Consider the following 14,169-nt stretch of genomic DNA (forward strand, 5'->3'; position numbering starts at 1 on the left):
GCCTTCTGGGTTCCTATGTCTATAAAATGTGCTTTGAATTTAAATCAGAAGCTCCTCATCTAAACTTTTATGGTCTATAACTGACTGGTTAGTGATTTGTAACAAGCAAACAAGACAAAAAAGGTGAAATAGCCAAGTTCACAACAAACCTCCAATGTAAATATCCATAGGAAGGAATTTATGCTGGCAGTATTGCTGAGGTGCCAAAATTGTATTCTCGGTTTTATCTCAACATTTGTCTTAAAATTGATGACTCAGAGGTAACTGCCATATATTCTCTGCTGCAAAAATAAATAAATACAATTTCTTTTCTTTTGAAGTTTCCATGCCACAAGTAAAGAGGAACTAAATCGTGAACTCCTATTTTATTATAAATTAAAAGTACATTCATTCTTCACGGAGGCCCAGCTAGAAGTCATTTCAGGCTCATAAAGGAAGAATAATGTCACTCCAGGATTCCCCAGCAGTGTTATGCATTAATATGTTTATTCAAACAAGTCTGTCCGGCTGTCAGACACAGCCCAAGCCAGGGCTCTCTCAGTGGAACTTTCTCACATTACAAAGGAGAACATTCTACATCAAAAAGGGGCCTGTTCCCTCCCATCTGACTTTCTGTCTTCACCCTTCCCAATATGCAACTTGTATGTAGGTCTTTCTTTCCAAGAAAAGAACTGAACTCAGCTGAATGGTTAGCTGAAAGTCAGTGAAGCTTGGAGATGAAAATTACATTACATGTTTGCTACTGCTGAGAAATTTCCCTCCGATACTCTCACTCAGTGTTGGACAGAAATGAAGCATTCTTGTCAAAAGACTGAAGGAGGACACCAAATTCGTTCAAAGAGCTTTTTGCCCACCCAGTGCACAGCTCCCAGTGTTCCCAGCATGAAACCACAACAGCTGATCAGCAAAAGATGAACACACTGAGCGCAAAAAAAGTGCTTCAAGATCTGAAATTAATACTCCGCTGCTTTTAGGAAACCATGAGTAAAAGCTGAGTACCAGGGTTTCAAGCTCTCCCCTTTGCTGTACTTTGCTACTTTGGTTGAAACTTTTCTTTCACTTCTCCAATAATTTGTTTGCAAGGGAGGCGAGAGGCGACTCTGAACATGTGAATTGGAAGGCTCCATCACAGGCACTCTGCAATTTTTATTCCATCCTGGTTTACAAAGCGTTTCAAAGCATCTTTTATGTGAATAAATTTCTTCTCTATGAAAACTCCAGCTCTGCAGGGAGTTGCACAGATCAGGAGCCTCTCAAGGCATTGCTGTGTCTGGGAATACAAAGAGCTGCAGCCTGAGCAGGCCTGCTTCAGGCAGTGATTGAATATGGAAAGGTTTAAAAAGCTTCACAGCTGCACTTTCTAACACAAATATTTGTATGTTCTCTGTTTGGAACAAACGCAAAAGTGGTAAAACATTTCATCTGGCTCACAAGGCAGCATTGAAAAGTTGTCCTGCCTCAGCTCTCTGGAGGTTTCCAGCCTGGCCTCAGCACCTCGTGCTGTGTGAGAAAGGTCTGAATTATGGAGCTCTGCCCATCTGCTTGGCAGAGAGCCTGGCATCCTCCGAGTTATCTTACTGAGCCATCCCAAGCCTCTTTTCCTCAGGGTGAGAAACACTTTTCTTCAGCCTTCCCCAGCACCACTGGTGATTAAAGCTGGTCCAGCCTCTATGGCCTGAAAAGAGAATTCCCATCACAGAGCTGGGCTGCCACAGAAACCTCCAGGTAGAGTTCTGCTTCTCTAGAGCAGAGAATTTTGGGAAGAAAATCTGGCTTATGGCCTTTTCTCCTTTGAAAAAGGAAAGGGTGGGATTCTTTTCCATTTACCTGTGTTGAAAACCACTTTGATATGGAAATACAAATATAAAGATTACTTTCTTAGGTTCAAGAAAGCATGAAGAAGATTTTCCCTTCGACTGTAACAGGGTCAGCTGCTAAAAGTAGAAAGGGCCTTATGCAGTATAAAAGGAAATAGTTCTTTATATTTATTTCCCTGACTTTGTTTTCTGTATGAAACCTAGCAAAAGGAAGCACAAAAAAGGGGACACTGCTGGTCAGGTATGGCAGAGGTCAGCACAGAAAAAAAATCCACCACATCTTACAGAGAGGGAGAAGGACAGAGCACTTATGCAAGCTGTGGGTGAGGCTTTCTGAGTGACTGAACTATTCTTACCCACTGCTGTCATTTCAGATCTCTACTGCTCATTTCTGTCTTGTTAGAGGAAGGACTCTGATTTTTATAAATTTGCAGGCAGGCCATAATTCTAAATCAGCAGTACAATAATTCAATAATCCTCTGCAAATGAAGGATCTTCTGAGCTTATAGAGGTTAATTTACTATTATCACTTGCTCCTAATTCATTATGATGAGTGGTTGCAGGTATAATGTCACAGGGCATGTTCATTTCTTCTTGTCTTGCTGTAAATGCCAGATGGATTTCAGCAACCAGCTCTGTGAGCCCTCCTTGGCTCTGCATTTGACGAGGAGCCAATAATCTTTCAGACACTTCTCTTACACAGACTATTTTGAAAGAGCATCCAAATCCTCCTTTGAACATCTCTCAAAATGTCACTTTTACCTGATCTGAAGAAGCAGATTTGAATTATCTGCGAGTGTAAAAACTGTCATAGACAGAATTTTCACATTTATCACATTAACCCAGGCCCAGCATTCCCACACTCTGTGGGCAGCTCCTCTGCCTGCCAGCTGCTTTGTGTGGCTGCAGACCAGGTGTGGAATAACCTCAGTGTGTCCCTTCCACTGCCCTGGAGTGCAGCCCCTGAGACAAAACTGCAAGAACTGGCAAGTCCTGTGGCATGGCAAACACAGGGACTTGCACTTTTAAACTCCTCCAGGCCCATATGAATTTTCCTCTGTTTAATTAATTCCTGGTACAATTACTCAAGCTGCCATAATACCTGCACTTGCAGGTGCCAGTTTTCCATTTTCCCCTTTCATGTATTTCTGCATTACACAGACTTGCTTCTGAATATGGAAAATAACCTTTGCTTTGAAGACTCTGGTGTTGATTCTTCAACTCCAACTGGAATTACACACTTTTATCTCTCAAATATTTCAAACCTTTATGATTATATTAAAACTTCACTGACGCAAAGACCTACAGAAAGCAGCTGTTCCTATGTTTAAGTTCATAAAATTATAATATTTGGGTAGCATCAAATCCACTTTCTTTCTTCCTACCAAGGACTAGAGGGATTGTACTCAAGAGTAAGTCTGTCAACTAATTACTCATAAAAATTCAGGTTCTAGCACCTGCTCTATAAATTTTTTCTGCTCTAGCTTTTCTTGCTGCTTTATTATGTGTGTTTTAAAACAACAGATAGCTATTTTCCTTTCAAAATATATATTATTTAATTTACCAGATGATTTATTACCTTCCAGTATATCACAGGTCACATCTCAGATGGTACAATTTAAATATAAACCCATACTTTATTTTTAATTATTATAACCTTTATAGTTGTACACTGTTGGAAAAACACCTATTGTTAGTAAAAACATGTGGCAAGTAAGAATGAAAATAACAGCTTGCTCCCTCTTTTCCTTCCACTCCAAGAGTTTGTAGTTACTTAGGATCTATTTGAGCAATGGCCGAAGTCGCCATATATTTCTGTTTGTTTTTGTGGGGGTTTTTTAACATTATAAATACATTTTTTCACTGCCAGTATGGCAAGCAGTAGAATAAGCCACAGCACAAATTTCTTGCCATGTTTTCAAATCAATATAAAAGCATTCCTGAAGATCATGAAACTTTTTTGTTAAAGTATGGAGGGAATATGGGAATTGTTCTGGGCCTGAATTAGACTGAATCCACAAATTCCCACCTCACCCCCAGTTCACTCCAAGGGGAAATGCAGGATAAATCCATTGACTGCAGTGACATTCTGGAGGATCAGCTGAGATCAGAACAGAATCCACTTTGTCTCACCTTTCTTCTGAAGAATCTCCATCTCCTCTCTAGAAAGCTCCAAAGCTTTAGAAATGTGAAGAAAACCCCACTATTAAAGCCTTGTGTTCCAACCTTTAAGTAACAAAAGGGAGGGGGGGAAAGCACAGCAGTTCACCATGGATACTATTGATTGAAACCACTTAAATACCAGCTGAAATGTCACTGACATTTACAGCTACGCTTCTTTAGGGGGGAAAAAAAAGAAATTACACATGTTGACAAGTAAATAACACGAGATTGCTGATCTTGGCAGCTGTCAGCTAGACACACCAATAAATTATTCATATCAGCTTGTTTTATTGTCTTGCCCCTTCCAAATGGCACAGCAGCAGAGATGCCAGAAAGAAGGAGCTGTGTTGTCAGGACTTTTCCTCTGGAATGGCAGGTCCAAGCACAAATAGAGGGTGCAGGGTCTGCCCTGGGCTGGGACAGCCCTTGGATCTTCTGTGTCCCTTTGCCTGCTCCCACTTTTCCCTTTCAGCAGAGCCCAGATCTGCCTGGCCTGAGGAGGAGCAGGACCTCGCCAAGCCTCACTCACTCCCCTCACCTGAGGAGGTAAAAACACAGCTCCAGGTGCTTTCACACCTCTGTCTGTGCAGCAAAGCCCTTCCTCCCCACGGCAGCATCCTCAGGACCAGCCCAGCAGTCACAATCAGTGGGTCAAACACGTTAAACCCCCGGGACATCCCTCACAAGCAAAAAGGCAGGACTGAAAGATGCCGCAGGGATGGTCACCAGCCAGGAGCGTCCCCCAGCCTGGGGCTATCTCCATGGATTTTACAACCCTTCCTACCAACCAGTGTCACACAGCAGCAGCAAACACAGAAGAAAAAAAAAGAAAATAACCCTCAGGAATTCCTCGTGGGGAAAAAAAAAAGCGTGGAGGAAGAACATAGATTTTTAAGATGGGTTAAATGTCTCCGAGATTAATGAGACCACCATGACCTACTGAAACCAAACATTTGCCAGATACTGAAATGCTTATTATGTTTCTATTACCAATAGCAAATGCTTTGCTGACAATATATTGATCTTCAGTCACACTTTTGAGAAATTTATTAGATGAGTTCATGAAAATGATACAATTTAAAGTAATAGAGTGTTAGTTTTTTCTGAAAAGCCAGAGAATTACCCTGCTTATTAGGAAATATGTATCAGCTGTGACAAATATTGAAATCATACTTTATAAGTATTTTTGCCTTTGAAGTCTTAGCACTACATGAAATATAGGTAATTTTTCTTCTTTAAGATCAATAAAAGGTCTATTTTCAAAATGACTTCCTATTGATTGAAGGGTCAAAAATGTCCCAGATATTGATTGGCTGCATATAATCACGTTTTGCTCAGTAAGTTAACCTCGTCTACAAGTGAAATCAAAAGACATCCACTATATCACTTAAGCAAAATATTTTCATTGCATTTGAAAAATTGCTTCCATCAGTCACTAGTGTCTCACTGACAATATATTTTCCTTTTTTTTTTTTTTCCCCAAACCTCAGGAAGTGGATTTGCACAGAGTGAACAGCCAGGACAAGCTTGGCCTCACTGTCTGTTACAGAACGGATGATGAAGATGACATGGGTATTTATGTGAGTGAGGTAAGATTGAGCTGCCTTCCATACTATACCATTTGTTTTTTCAGCTGCATTGTTGGGCAGTTAAGACATTTATCCTCTGTTTGTACCATGTTGGATAAACAGCCAAAATGCAGTAATTGGAAGAAATCTAATTATTTTCCTTTTCTCCAAACTGAGTGCAGTCCTGCTCCCACTGAAGTCAAATTTCATTATATTAACAATGTTCTATTTCAGATGATGCCTTCAGAGTATTTTCATGTATTCCCCCTTTAATTTTTATTCTTGATTATTCCTGAAACAGTATAAATTACAAAAAACCCCACACACTTTTATTTGCAAACATCTGGGGCCCGTTTCTCTCTCCTTGTCCCTTTCCATGAAAAAAGTAGCATTTTATACAGCAACATTTTTTCACCACGCAGAACTATTTCAAATTAATTGCACTGATCTGGGGAAAGAAACCCATCATTAAATCTAAAACCTTCCATTGAAATGCACCACCCAGGAAATAAGGGGAAGTTAATATTGAGCTCCCAAACCTGCAGAGCACTCAGAGGTCTCTGATTTTGCAGATTGATCCCAACAGCATCGCAGCGAAGGACGGGCGGCTGCGAGAAGGGGATCGCATTATCCAGGTACGTGTGGGAAGTGCTCCAGGTGTCCTAAATCCCAGAATTCCAGTGTCCTAAACCCCAGAACTCCAGTGTCCTAAACCCCAGAATTCCAGTCTCCTAAACCCCAGAACTCCAGTGTCCTAAACCCCAGAACTCCAGTGTCCTAAACCCCAGAATTCCAGTCTCCTAAACCCCAGAACTCCAGTGTCCTAAACCCCAGAACTCCAGTGTCCTAAACCCCAGAATTCCAGTGTCCTAAACCCCAGAACTCCTAACAAGGCTCTGCACCTGCCATACAGGGGGTGGAGCAGCATCTCGTGCCCAAACCACCACACTGGCCCAGCACTTCTCTGCACAAGGCTGGGGATGTGTGTGTGGAGCCATCCAGCCAAGCCTTTCCATGGGGCTGGGCACAGCAGCATCCAGGGGGTTTCCCTATGAAAACCCTTCATGTGGTGTTTTTTTCTTTAAAGATCAATGGCATCGAGGTGCAGAACCGAGAGGAAGCTGTGGCACTTCTCTCCAGTGAGGAGAGCAAGAATATCTCCTTACTTGTGGCAAGACCAGAAATCCAGGTACGGTAGCAACAAAAAAACCCTCACTTGAGTCTTAATTAAAACAGTTGCTGTTTTGTTGAAAGCAGTTCTTTCAAACCTGTCTAAATCTACCACATCTACCTAAAACCATATTATACACTTTGACTGCACATATATATATGGCATAAAATAATGGAATTCAGCAGTCATGGTACTCACATATATATTTTTTATTAAAATTCAATTTCTAAGACATCTGGTGATTTATATGTACTGCAGTGCTATTACAAACATCGGTGCAAGGCATTATGTATGGTTTTGAGCCACAGTTTTGAAGAACACGCTGAACTCTAATTCCTATAGCTATTGATTACTCATTCATTAAAACACCTATTATTTAGCCCTTCATACACAGTCTCTCAAAGTACTTGAATACTGTGAAGAAGTCTCCTGAGCTGTAATAAAAGGTTGAACCAGATCCCTTTGTAGAGCAGGGATTAGCACAATAAAGGTGTTGAACAAACAGCCAGGAGCACCATTGTTTGATCTGTCTCTGCTCCTGGTGCTGGGAGAGCAGCCCTTGCCAGTGCACCTGGAGACACAGGGTCAGGATCTTCACTGTCCTCTTAGCCTGGATATTTCTGATCTTTCCCGTGGGGATAATTGGGAATGGGAGTAAAAATGTCCTATAGACCCCAGCCAGATTTTCCTTCTGGTGTTTGATGCTGCCTCACAAGAGCTTTGGGCTCTGGAGTGTTTTTATACATCTTAATCAAGTTGTGCACAACCCAAAACTGTCCCAGCTCTTACAAGTATTTCCACGGATCAAAACACAGATTTTTTTTCATATGTAGAGGGCTGTTGAAGATAAAACCCTGCTCTTGGAGATGGAGGCAGCTGTGGGAGGAGGTAGCACAGTCAATACCCACACTTAGCACAAGGACAGGCTCCTTCCCAAGACACAGCAGCACTGTCACAGCAAGGAATCTCCTGAGAATTCCCAACCACTGTCTACAAAGAAAAGCAGTAATTTATGTCAGTCTTCATTCTTTTGACAACGATTGGTTTGTTTTTTCCCCTCCCTTTTCACACAGCTGGATGAGGGATGGATGGATGATGACAGAAACGATTTTCTGGATGACTTGCACATGGACATGTTAGAGGAACAGCACCACCAGGCAATGCAATTTACTGCCAGCATGCTTCAGCAGGTACTGCCCTTCTGGTGTGCAGGGCTGTCAAACTTCCCACTGCACTCAATATTCAATATTGAGCTTGCCTGAATACACTTGGTGTCTCAAGTGACACTGAGATCAAGGCAAAAAAAAAAAAAAAATGGACTTTCTGTAAAATCAAGGTATTACATGGCTCTCCACAGCTTCAACTCAGGGACCAAGATGTTTTAAAATAGTACCTTTTGTGCTTTGCCCCTTACAGCAACATGATCACAATTCTTGGAAATCCCTTATCACTGTGGTCACTGAGAGGAGTACTGGGTGGGTAGAGCAGGCAGAGATCTGATTTACAGAATCTTCTATTTGATGTGCACGCACAGACTGGAAACATCCTCCCAAAACCTGGAAACACAAATGGACAACTCAGGAAAATGACTGAAGTAAGATCTATACAATAGGAAAAAGGCAAAGGAAAGGTTTTTACATTACAAATTTTATGCAGGGTCACAGATACGGGCTTATATTCTCCATCATTCTGCTATGATTAAAGCAGTTTCTCAAGTTTTGCCTAGACCTTTTTCCTAAAGTTTTTCTAGAACTCTGCATCCTCTGTGCCATCCCCATGTTGTGAGGAGCCATGCTCTCACTTAGGCACTGCAGGACAACTGGATATCGTTCTGCACCTAAGTGGGAGAAGAAATATTTTGAAAATGTGACTTCTACCACTGTTGCTGCATAGGTGAAACTCAGACCTCAGGTTCTTCTGCAAAGGACATCCACGGCAGGCTGAGGGCTTGGTCACCTTTTCTCTGAGTCCTTAACAATACTCTTTCCATATAAAAAGCAGAAAGTGTAAAAAGTGACGGATTAGGAGAACTATTTAAAAATAAACACCTTCAAATGTTTCATGTGCTTGCAATAATTTTTCTTTGTGTCCTGCTGTTTCTGTTGTTAGAAGAAGCACGAGGAGGATGGAGGCACCACAGACACAGCCACGATTTTGTCCAACCAGCACGAGAAGGACAGCGGCGTGGGGCGCACGGACGACAGCACTCGCAACGACGAGAGCTCCGAGCAGGAGAACAATGGGGACGATCACACCACCTCCTCCAACACCTTGGGGAGCCAGAAGAAGCTGACCTACAGCCACGACACCCTGGGAAGCGGGGACATGCAGTTCAGCAATGAGTCCTTCATCTCAGCTGACTGCACCGACGTCGACTTCCTCGGCATCCCCGTGGATGAGTGCGAGCGGTTCCGGGAGCTGCTGGAGCTGAAGTGCCAGGTGAAGTCTGCCAACCCCTACAGTCTGTACTACCACAACAGCACCCTGGAGATGAGCAAAAGCGACCAGGAGAGCGTCGACAGAGAGCTGGAGATGCTCAACGAGGAGCTGCGCAACATCGAGCTGGAGTGCCTGAACATCGTGAGGGCGCACAAAATGCAGCAGCTGAAGGAGCAGTACCGGGAGCCCTGGATGCTGCACAACAGCGGCTTCCGAAACTACAACACGAGCATCGACGTCCGCAGGCACGAGCTCTCGGACATCACCGAGCTGCCCGAGAAGTCCGACAAGGACAGCTCGAGTGCCTACAACACGGGCGAGAGCTGCCGGAGCACGCCGCTGACGCTGGAGATCTCCCCCGACAATTCCCTGCGCAGAACCGCGGAAGGCGTTAGCTGTCAGGGTAACGAGGGGGCAGTGGCCTATAATGGCTCCCAAAAGAATCTGTGTGCCGGCTCAGAGAGCCACGAATCCGGCGCTGGTAAGGGCCACGCCTCTGCTAGAGATCCTGACCCTGGCAAGCAGCTGGAGAGCAAGGAGAGGAAAGGCAGCGACGGCAGCAAAAGCCCCACTCATGGTCAGAAGCCCTCGGGCTCCTACGTGTCCCCCTACCACCACTCTCCCTACAAACACGCTCACATCCCTGCCCACGCCCAGCACTACCAGAGCTACATGCAGCTGATCCAGCAGAAATCCGCCGTGGAATACGCGCAGAGCCAGATGAGCCTGGTGAGTATGTGCAAGGACTTGGCCTCGGGCCAGAGCGAGCCCCGGATGGAGTGGAAGGTCAAGGTCAGGAGCGACGGGACGCGCTACATCACCAAGAGGCCGGTGAGGGACAGGCTGCTGAGGGAACGGGCCATCAAGATCAAGGAGGAGCGCAGTGGGATGACCACGGATGACGATGCCATCAGTGAGATGAAGATGGGCCGGTACTGGAGCAAGGAGGAGAGGAAGCAGCACTTGGTGAAAGCCAAGGAGCAGAGGAGGCGGCGGGAGTTCATGATGCAGAGCAGGTTAGAGTGCCTAAAGGAACAGCAAGGTGCAGAGGAGAAGAAGGAGATGAACATCATTGAACTGAGCCACAAAAAAATGATGAAGAAGAGAAATAAAAAAATATTTGACAATTGGATGACAATCCAAGAACTGCTAACCCACGGAACAAAGTCACCGGACGGCACGCGGGTGTACAATTCCTTCCTGTCAGTGACTACTGTATAATCAATCCCCAGTGCTAAATTATGTACATAAAACACTACCAGTGGGGTAGGAATCCATGCCTCGTTCAATGTGGCACGATTTTTGTATATAAGATACAGTCACTGAGTTTATAGTTCAAATACTGAACTCTACAGCCGTGGGTGCCAGGATCTCCATTCTGCAGTGGAGAGAAAGCTTGCCCATCTCCTTCAAAGGCAATATTAGCAGTGCTTTTTGGAGTACTGATTGTACTTTTTTACTTGTTACCTTTTACATGAAGTGTTTAAATATCAGAAATGTATTAACCATACTTACACAGGTAATTTGCTTAAACTATATTCATATTAAAAGGTACCCGTGCTTTTCTTTACCTAAAAAAAAAATGCAAGAAACCCACAAGAGCAACTGCACATATGTATTTTTGTTTGTGAAACCATTTTTTGTGATATTATTTTGCTGTTGTTCACTTCTACACAGAGTGCTGTTTATCAATACTTAGCTCAAGGTTTAAACTCAGAATCATTCTCGTGTAATATTTAACATTTATCAAACAGCAGTTTTTAGAGTTATGCTCAACATTTAAACATTTTTCTCTTTACGGTTTCTGAAAGAAGTATAGAGGTTTCATCTGAAAAGCCTGAGGCAAAGTACACTATTATGCAGCTTTAAAGGATTTTTAAAGCATGTTTGCAAATGTTGCAACCTATTGAAGAAACGTGCATGTACAGCTAATTTGTTTATATAAGACAGTTTGTGGAATTTGAAAAGCCCATGGTAGTAACTGTTTGCTTTATAGATTTGAATGTATTGAATTATAAAAGCAGTTTCATGAAATCATCATTAGCTACAAACGTTAACAAGTAAAATGAAGCAAAATAAATTATTGTTTTATATTTCAAACTACTTTAAATTCTTTTTATTCCCTTCTGGTTTCACCACCTAGAATATAATTTTATGGAGTGTAGCTCCTGTGTTGCAGAAATGCCTGGACAGCCACTGGAGCCAAACCTGAGGGAATAATTGGCATCCTGCTATGGGAGGAACTTGGACTGAGGTTTTCCTGAGGGAAGAGACAAGGGAGAAGCACAAGGAATATCAAGAGTAAAATCAAGCAATGCTTATCTTCAGCTCACAAGCTATTTAAGGTGACTCGTAAGAAAGAAATAGAACTTCTGCTCTCCTGCTTTGCTTTGGTTTGTGGTCTCTTAGTGGTGTATAAACCCCACCTACAGCCTTCAGTGGGGGTTTGCATTAAAACCAGACAATATATAAATTAAAACATATAAAAACTAAAGCAAATAAATATACAAATTAAAGGAGATGGTGAAAAACTAACAGAGGTCTCAACGAGGTATGACATTCTGTGTTTTCTATTTCTGATTAAGAATTCAGATATAAATTGGAATATTCTGCTGGATTAAGTGATGTAGGCTCATTGTGAATAGTTCCCAGATTCTCCATTCTCTCTCCCTTTTTTTCTTGAAAACTCGCTGCCAAACCTTCTAAGTTTTTCCTCTGGACTTTTGTGTCATAACTCAAATGAGCAAAAATTGCAATCTTAGTGATAGAAGTGCAAAAGTGGAAGGGGAGAGATTAACAGCTTCTTGTGCCTATTTTGTCTGTCATGGAGAAGCAAACAACAGATTTGTCCAGGTTTTTTTCTGCTCCCTCTGTGGACTAGCACTGAATTCCATGAAATGTGTCTGCCACACTCCACAGTGAACTTCTATATACCTGGAAATGCCCCTTCAGCCCGTGTAATCTGGCACTCTTGTCAATAAGCCTCTGCAAATTTATCTCCAAACTGTATTTTCCTTGGGGATAAAGAGCTGGCCCTGCTGCAGTCTGTGGAAGGCTTCTCTATTGACTTTGTTGGAGCTGGGGTTTCACCTGACATGCACCAGCTGTTGCCATCACCAGTGGTACAGTGGGAAAAACACCAGATTTTCACACACTGCTGTCAGTGTTAAGACATTTGCCATCTCTGTCTGAAATCTGTTCCACCCTGAGTTCATCTTCTGTTCATCCCAGCTGCAGGTGTGAGAGCCACAGCAAAATACTGCCTCACACTCAGGTGTACAGAGCTGTGATTAGTGTGGAATAACCATCCTTAAACCAGGCATGGAAAGACAGCTAAGCCACCTTTAGTCTGCCTGGAAATATTAGAGTAAGATTTGAAATGTTCTAATGAGGAATAATTATTATCAAGCTGCTCCTCATGAGAACAGACTCCTCTGGAATAACCTCACATGCAGTGACATCAGTGCTGAGCATTTTGTGCATTGGGTAGCAGCAGGAATATGTTTGGGAATTCAGTGTGATATGCAGGAATTACAACAAAGCAGCCACAGTATAAAATTTACTTAAGATGTTGAAATAAAATTATTGTCCAAGAATTACTCTCACACCTTTGAGTTTTTCCCTGCTAAACACTTGTTATTTTGAACAGTTAAAAATCACCTCTCTCCTTTAGCAGTAGGATTTATTAATTAGCATCAGTTCACAGAATCCATCAGTTATCCTGGAAATCTGAACAAAAGCTTTGCAAACTGCAGATTTTCCTTCTTCAGTTGTCATCCCACTTCTCATTGCCCTATCAAAGTACTTAATGAGGTGTTGAAAAGGGAGATTTGGGCTCTCTTTATTGCTTGCAAGGAAACATTGGCAATTACCATAACGTTAATCCAAACCTGACATTACAGAGCAATGAATACAACTAAAAGCAGCCTTGGATACCTAAGAGGAAATATTTCATCCAACAGTTTTTCTAAAAATGACATTGTAGTACATACCCCAGTGCTTAAGAGACAACACTGGAAATTGTGCTGTCATCTAAAGGACCTCTCATACAGGAAATCTCCAGGCAGCAGCAGAGGTTTTGTCCCCTGGGTTATCACAGGCTGTACCCAAAAGCCAACACCCTCCACTACAGCCATCCTCCTGTGGGATAACGTGCTGGGTTGGTCCTGGCTGGACACAACTTCAGCTCCAGAGTCCTGCAGGGATCAGCACTGAGAGATGTGCTCTTTCCACTGGCCATGCTCATTCCAAGTGGTTTTTGAAGTTCATTTAAACCTGGAAGTATAGAACTTCATATCCAGCTTCCTCCTCAGCCACTTTACTGAGCATCATCTCGAGCTTGAGTGCAAAACTATCCCAGAATAATAAGTGTGCAGGGAGAGATCCTAACTGCACAAAGAGGGAACAAGGAATTGCCAAGTTGAGAGGTTTAACCAGAATGTGTGTGTGCAGCTCCTGGAGATTCTCCCACAGCCCTTGCACATTCCTGCTGCTGCACAGGCTGTCCCTGCCCCTGCCATGGCAACACCTCAGTCCCCATCCCCTGACAGCCCCATCCCACCAGAGGGGACGAGGGGACACCCTGGATACAGGTTGGTGCAGAATTTGGCAGGTTCTCTGTGCTGCAAACAGGCTCTGTGTCAAACTGGGGTCAGCTTCCCTGAACTGCACGGCGTCTCCCAGATGTAAAAATCTATAAAAATGTAAAATACTTATTTGCAAATAGGGTTTAAAGCGGCATGGAATCGCCCGGTTTAGATGTGCGCTGAAATGGGAAAGCCCTGAACCAAACCTAACAGCATTTTTTTGTAAATTAAGAGAACTTGCACAGTAGGGATGGCAAATAAAATGAGGTAAGACTACATATTGCCTAGGGACTACTGGTTGGAGAACTAATTAGGATTATAAACTGAAAGTATGTAAATTAACCAAATATAATTATCTGCTAGTGGCCTTTGGAAATAGGTTACCGGATACTTGTTAGCAAAATTGCTCAAATGCCTGGAAGCCA

General features: G+C 42.9%; 1 protein-coding gene across 1 annotated transcript in view; it reads left to right on the forward strand.

The window, feature by feature from the left end:
- PDZRN3 (PDZ domain containing ring finger 3) overlaps window positions 1–11,258 on the forward strand; it is a 130,321-nt gene extending 119,063 nt beyond the window's left edge. Inside the window, exons 6-10 of the mRNA XM_053954089.1 lie at window positions 5,471–5,569; window positions 6,121–6,183; window positions 6,636–6,737; window positions 7,793–7,909; window positions 8,829–11,258. Coding sequence (XP_053810064.1) covers window positions 5,471–5,569; window positions 6,121–6,183; window positions 6,636–6,737; window positions 7,793–7,909; window positions 8,829–10,379 — 1,932 coding nt within the window. The 3' untranslated portion in view covers window positions 10,380–11,258. The remainder of the gene's footprint in view (window positions 1–5,470; window positions 5,570–6,120; window positions 6,184–6,635; window positions 6,738–7,792; window positions 7,910–8,828) is intronic.
- Window positions 11,259–14,169: the final 2,911 nt, after the last annotated feature.

Source organism: Vidua chalybeata, chromosome 12 (assembly GCF_026979565.1).
Source record: "Vidua chalybeata isolate OUT-0048 chromosome 12, bVidCha1 merged haplotype, whole genome shotgun sequence".
Lineage (NCBI taxonomy): Eukaryota > Metazoa > Chordata > Aves > Passeriformes > Viduidae > Vidua > Vidua chalybeata.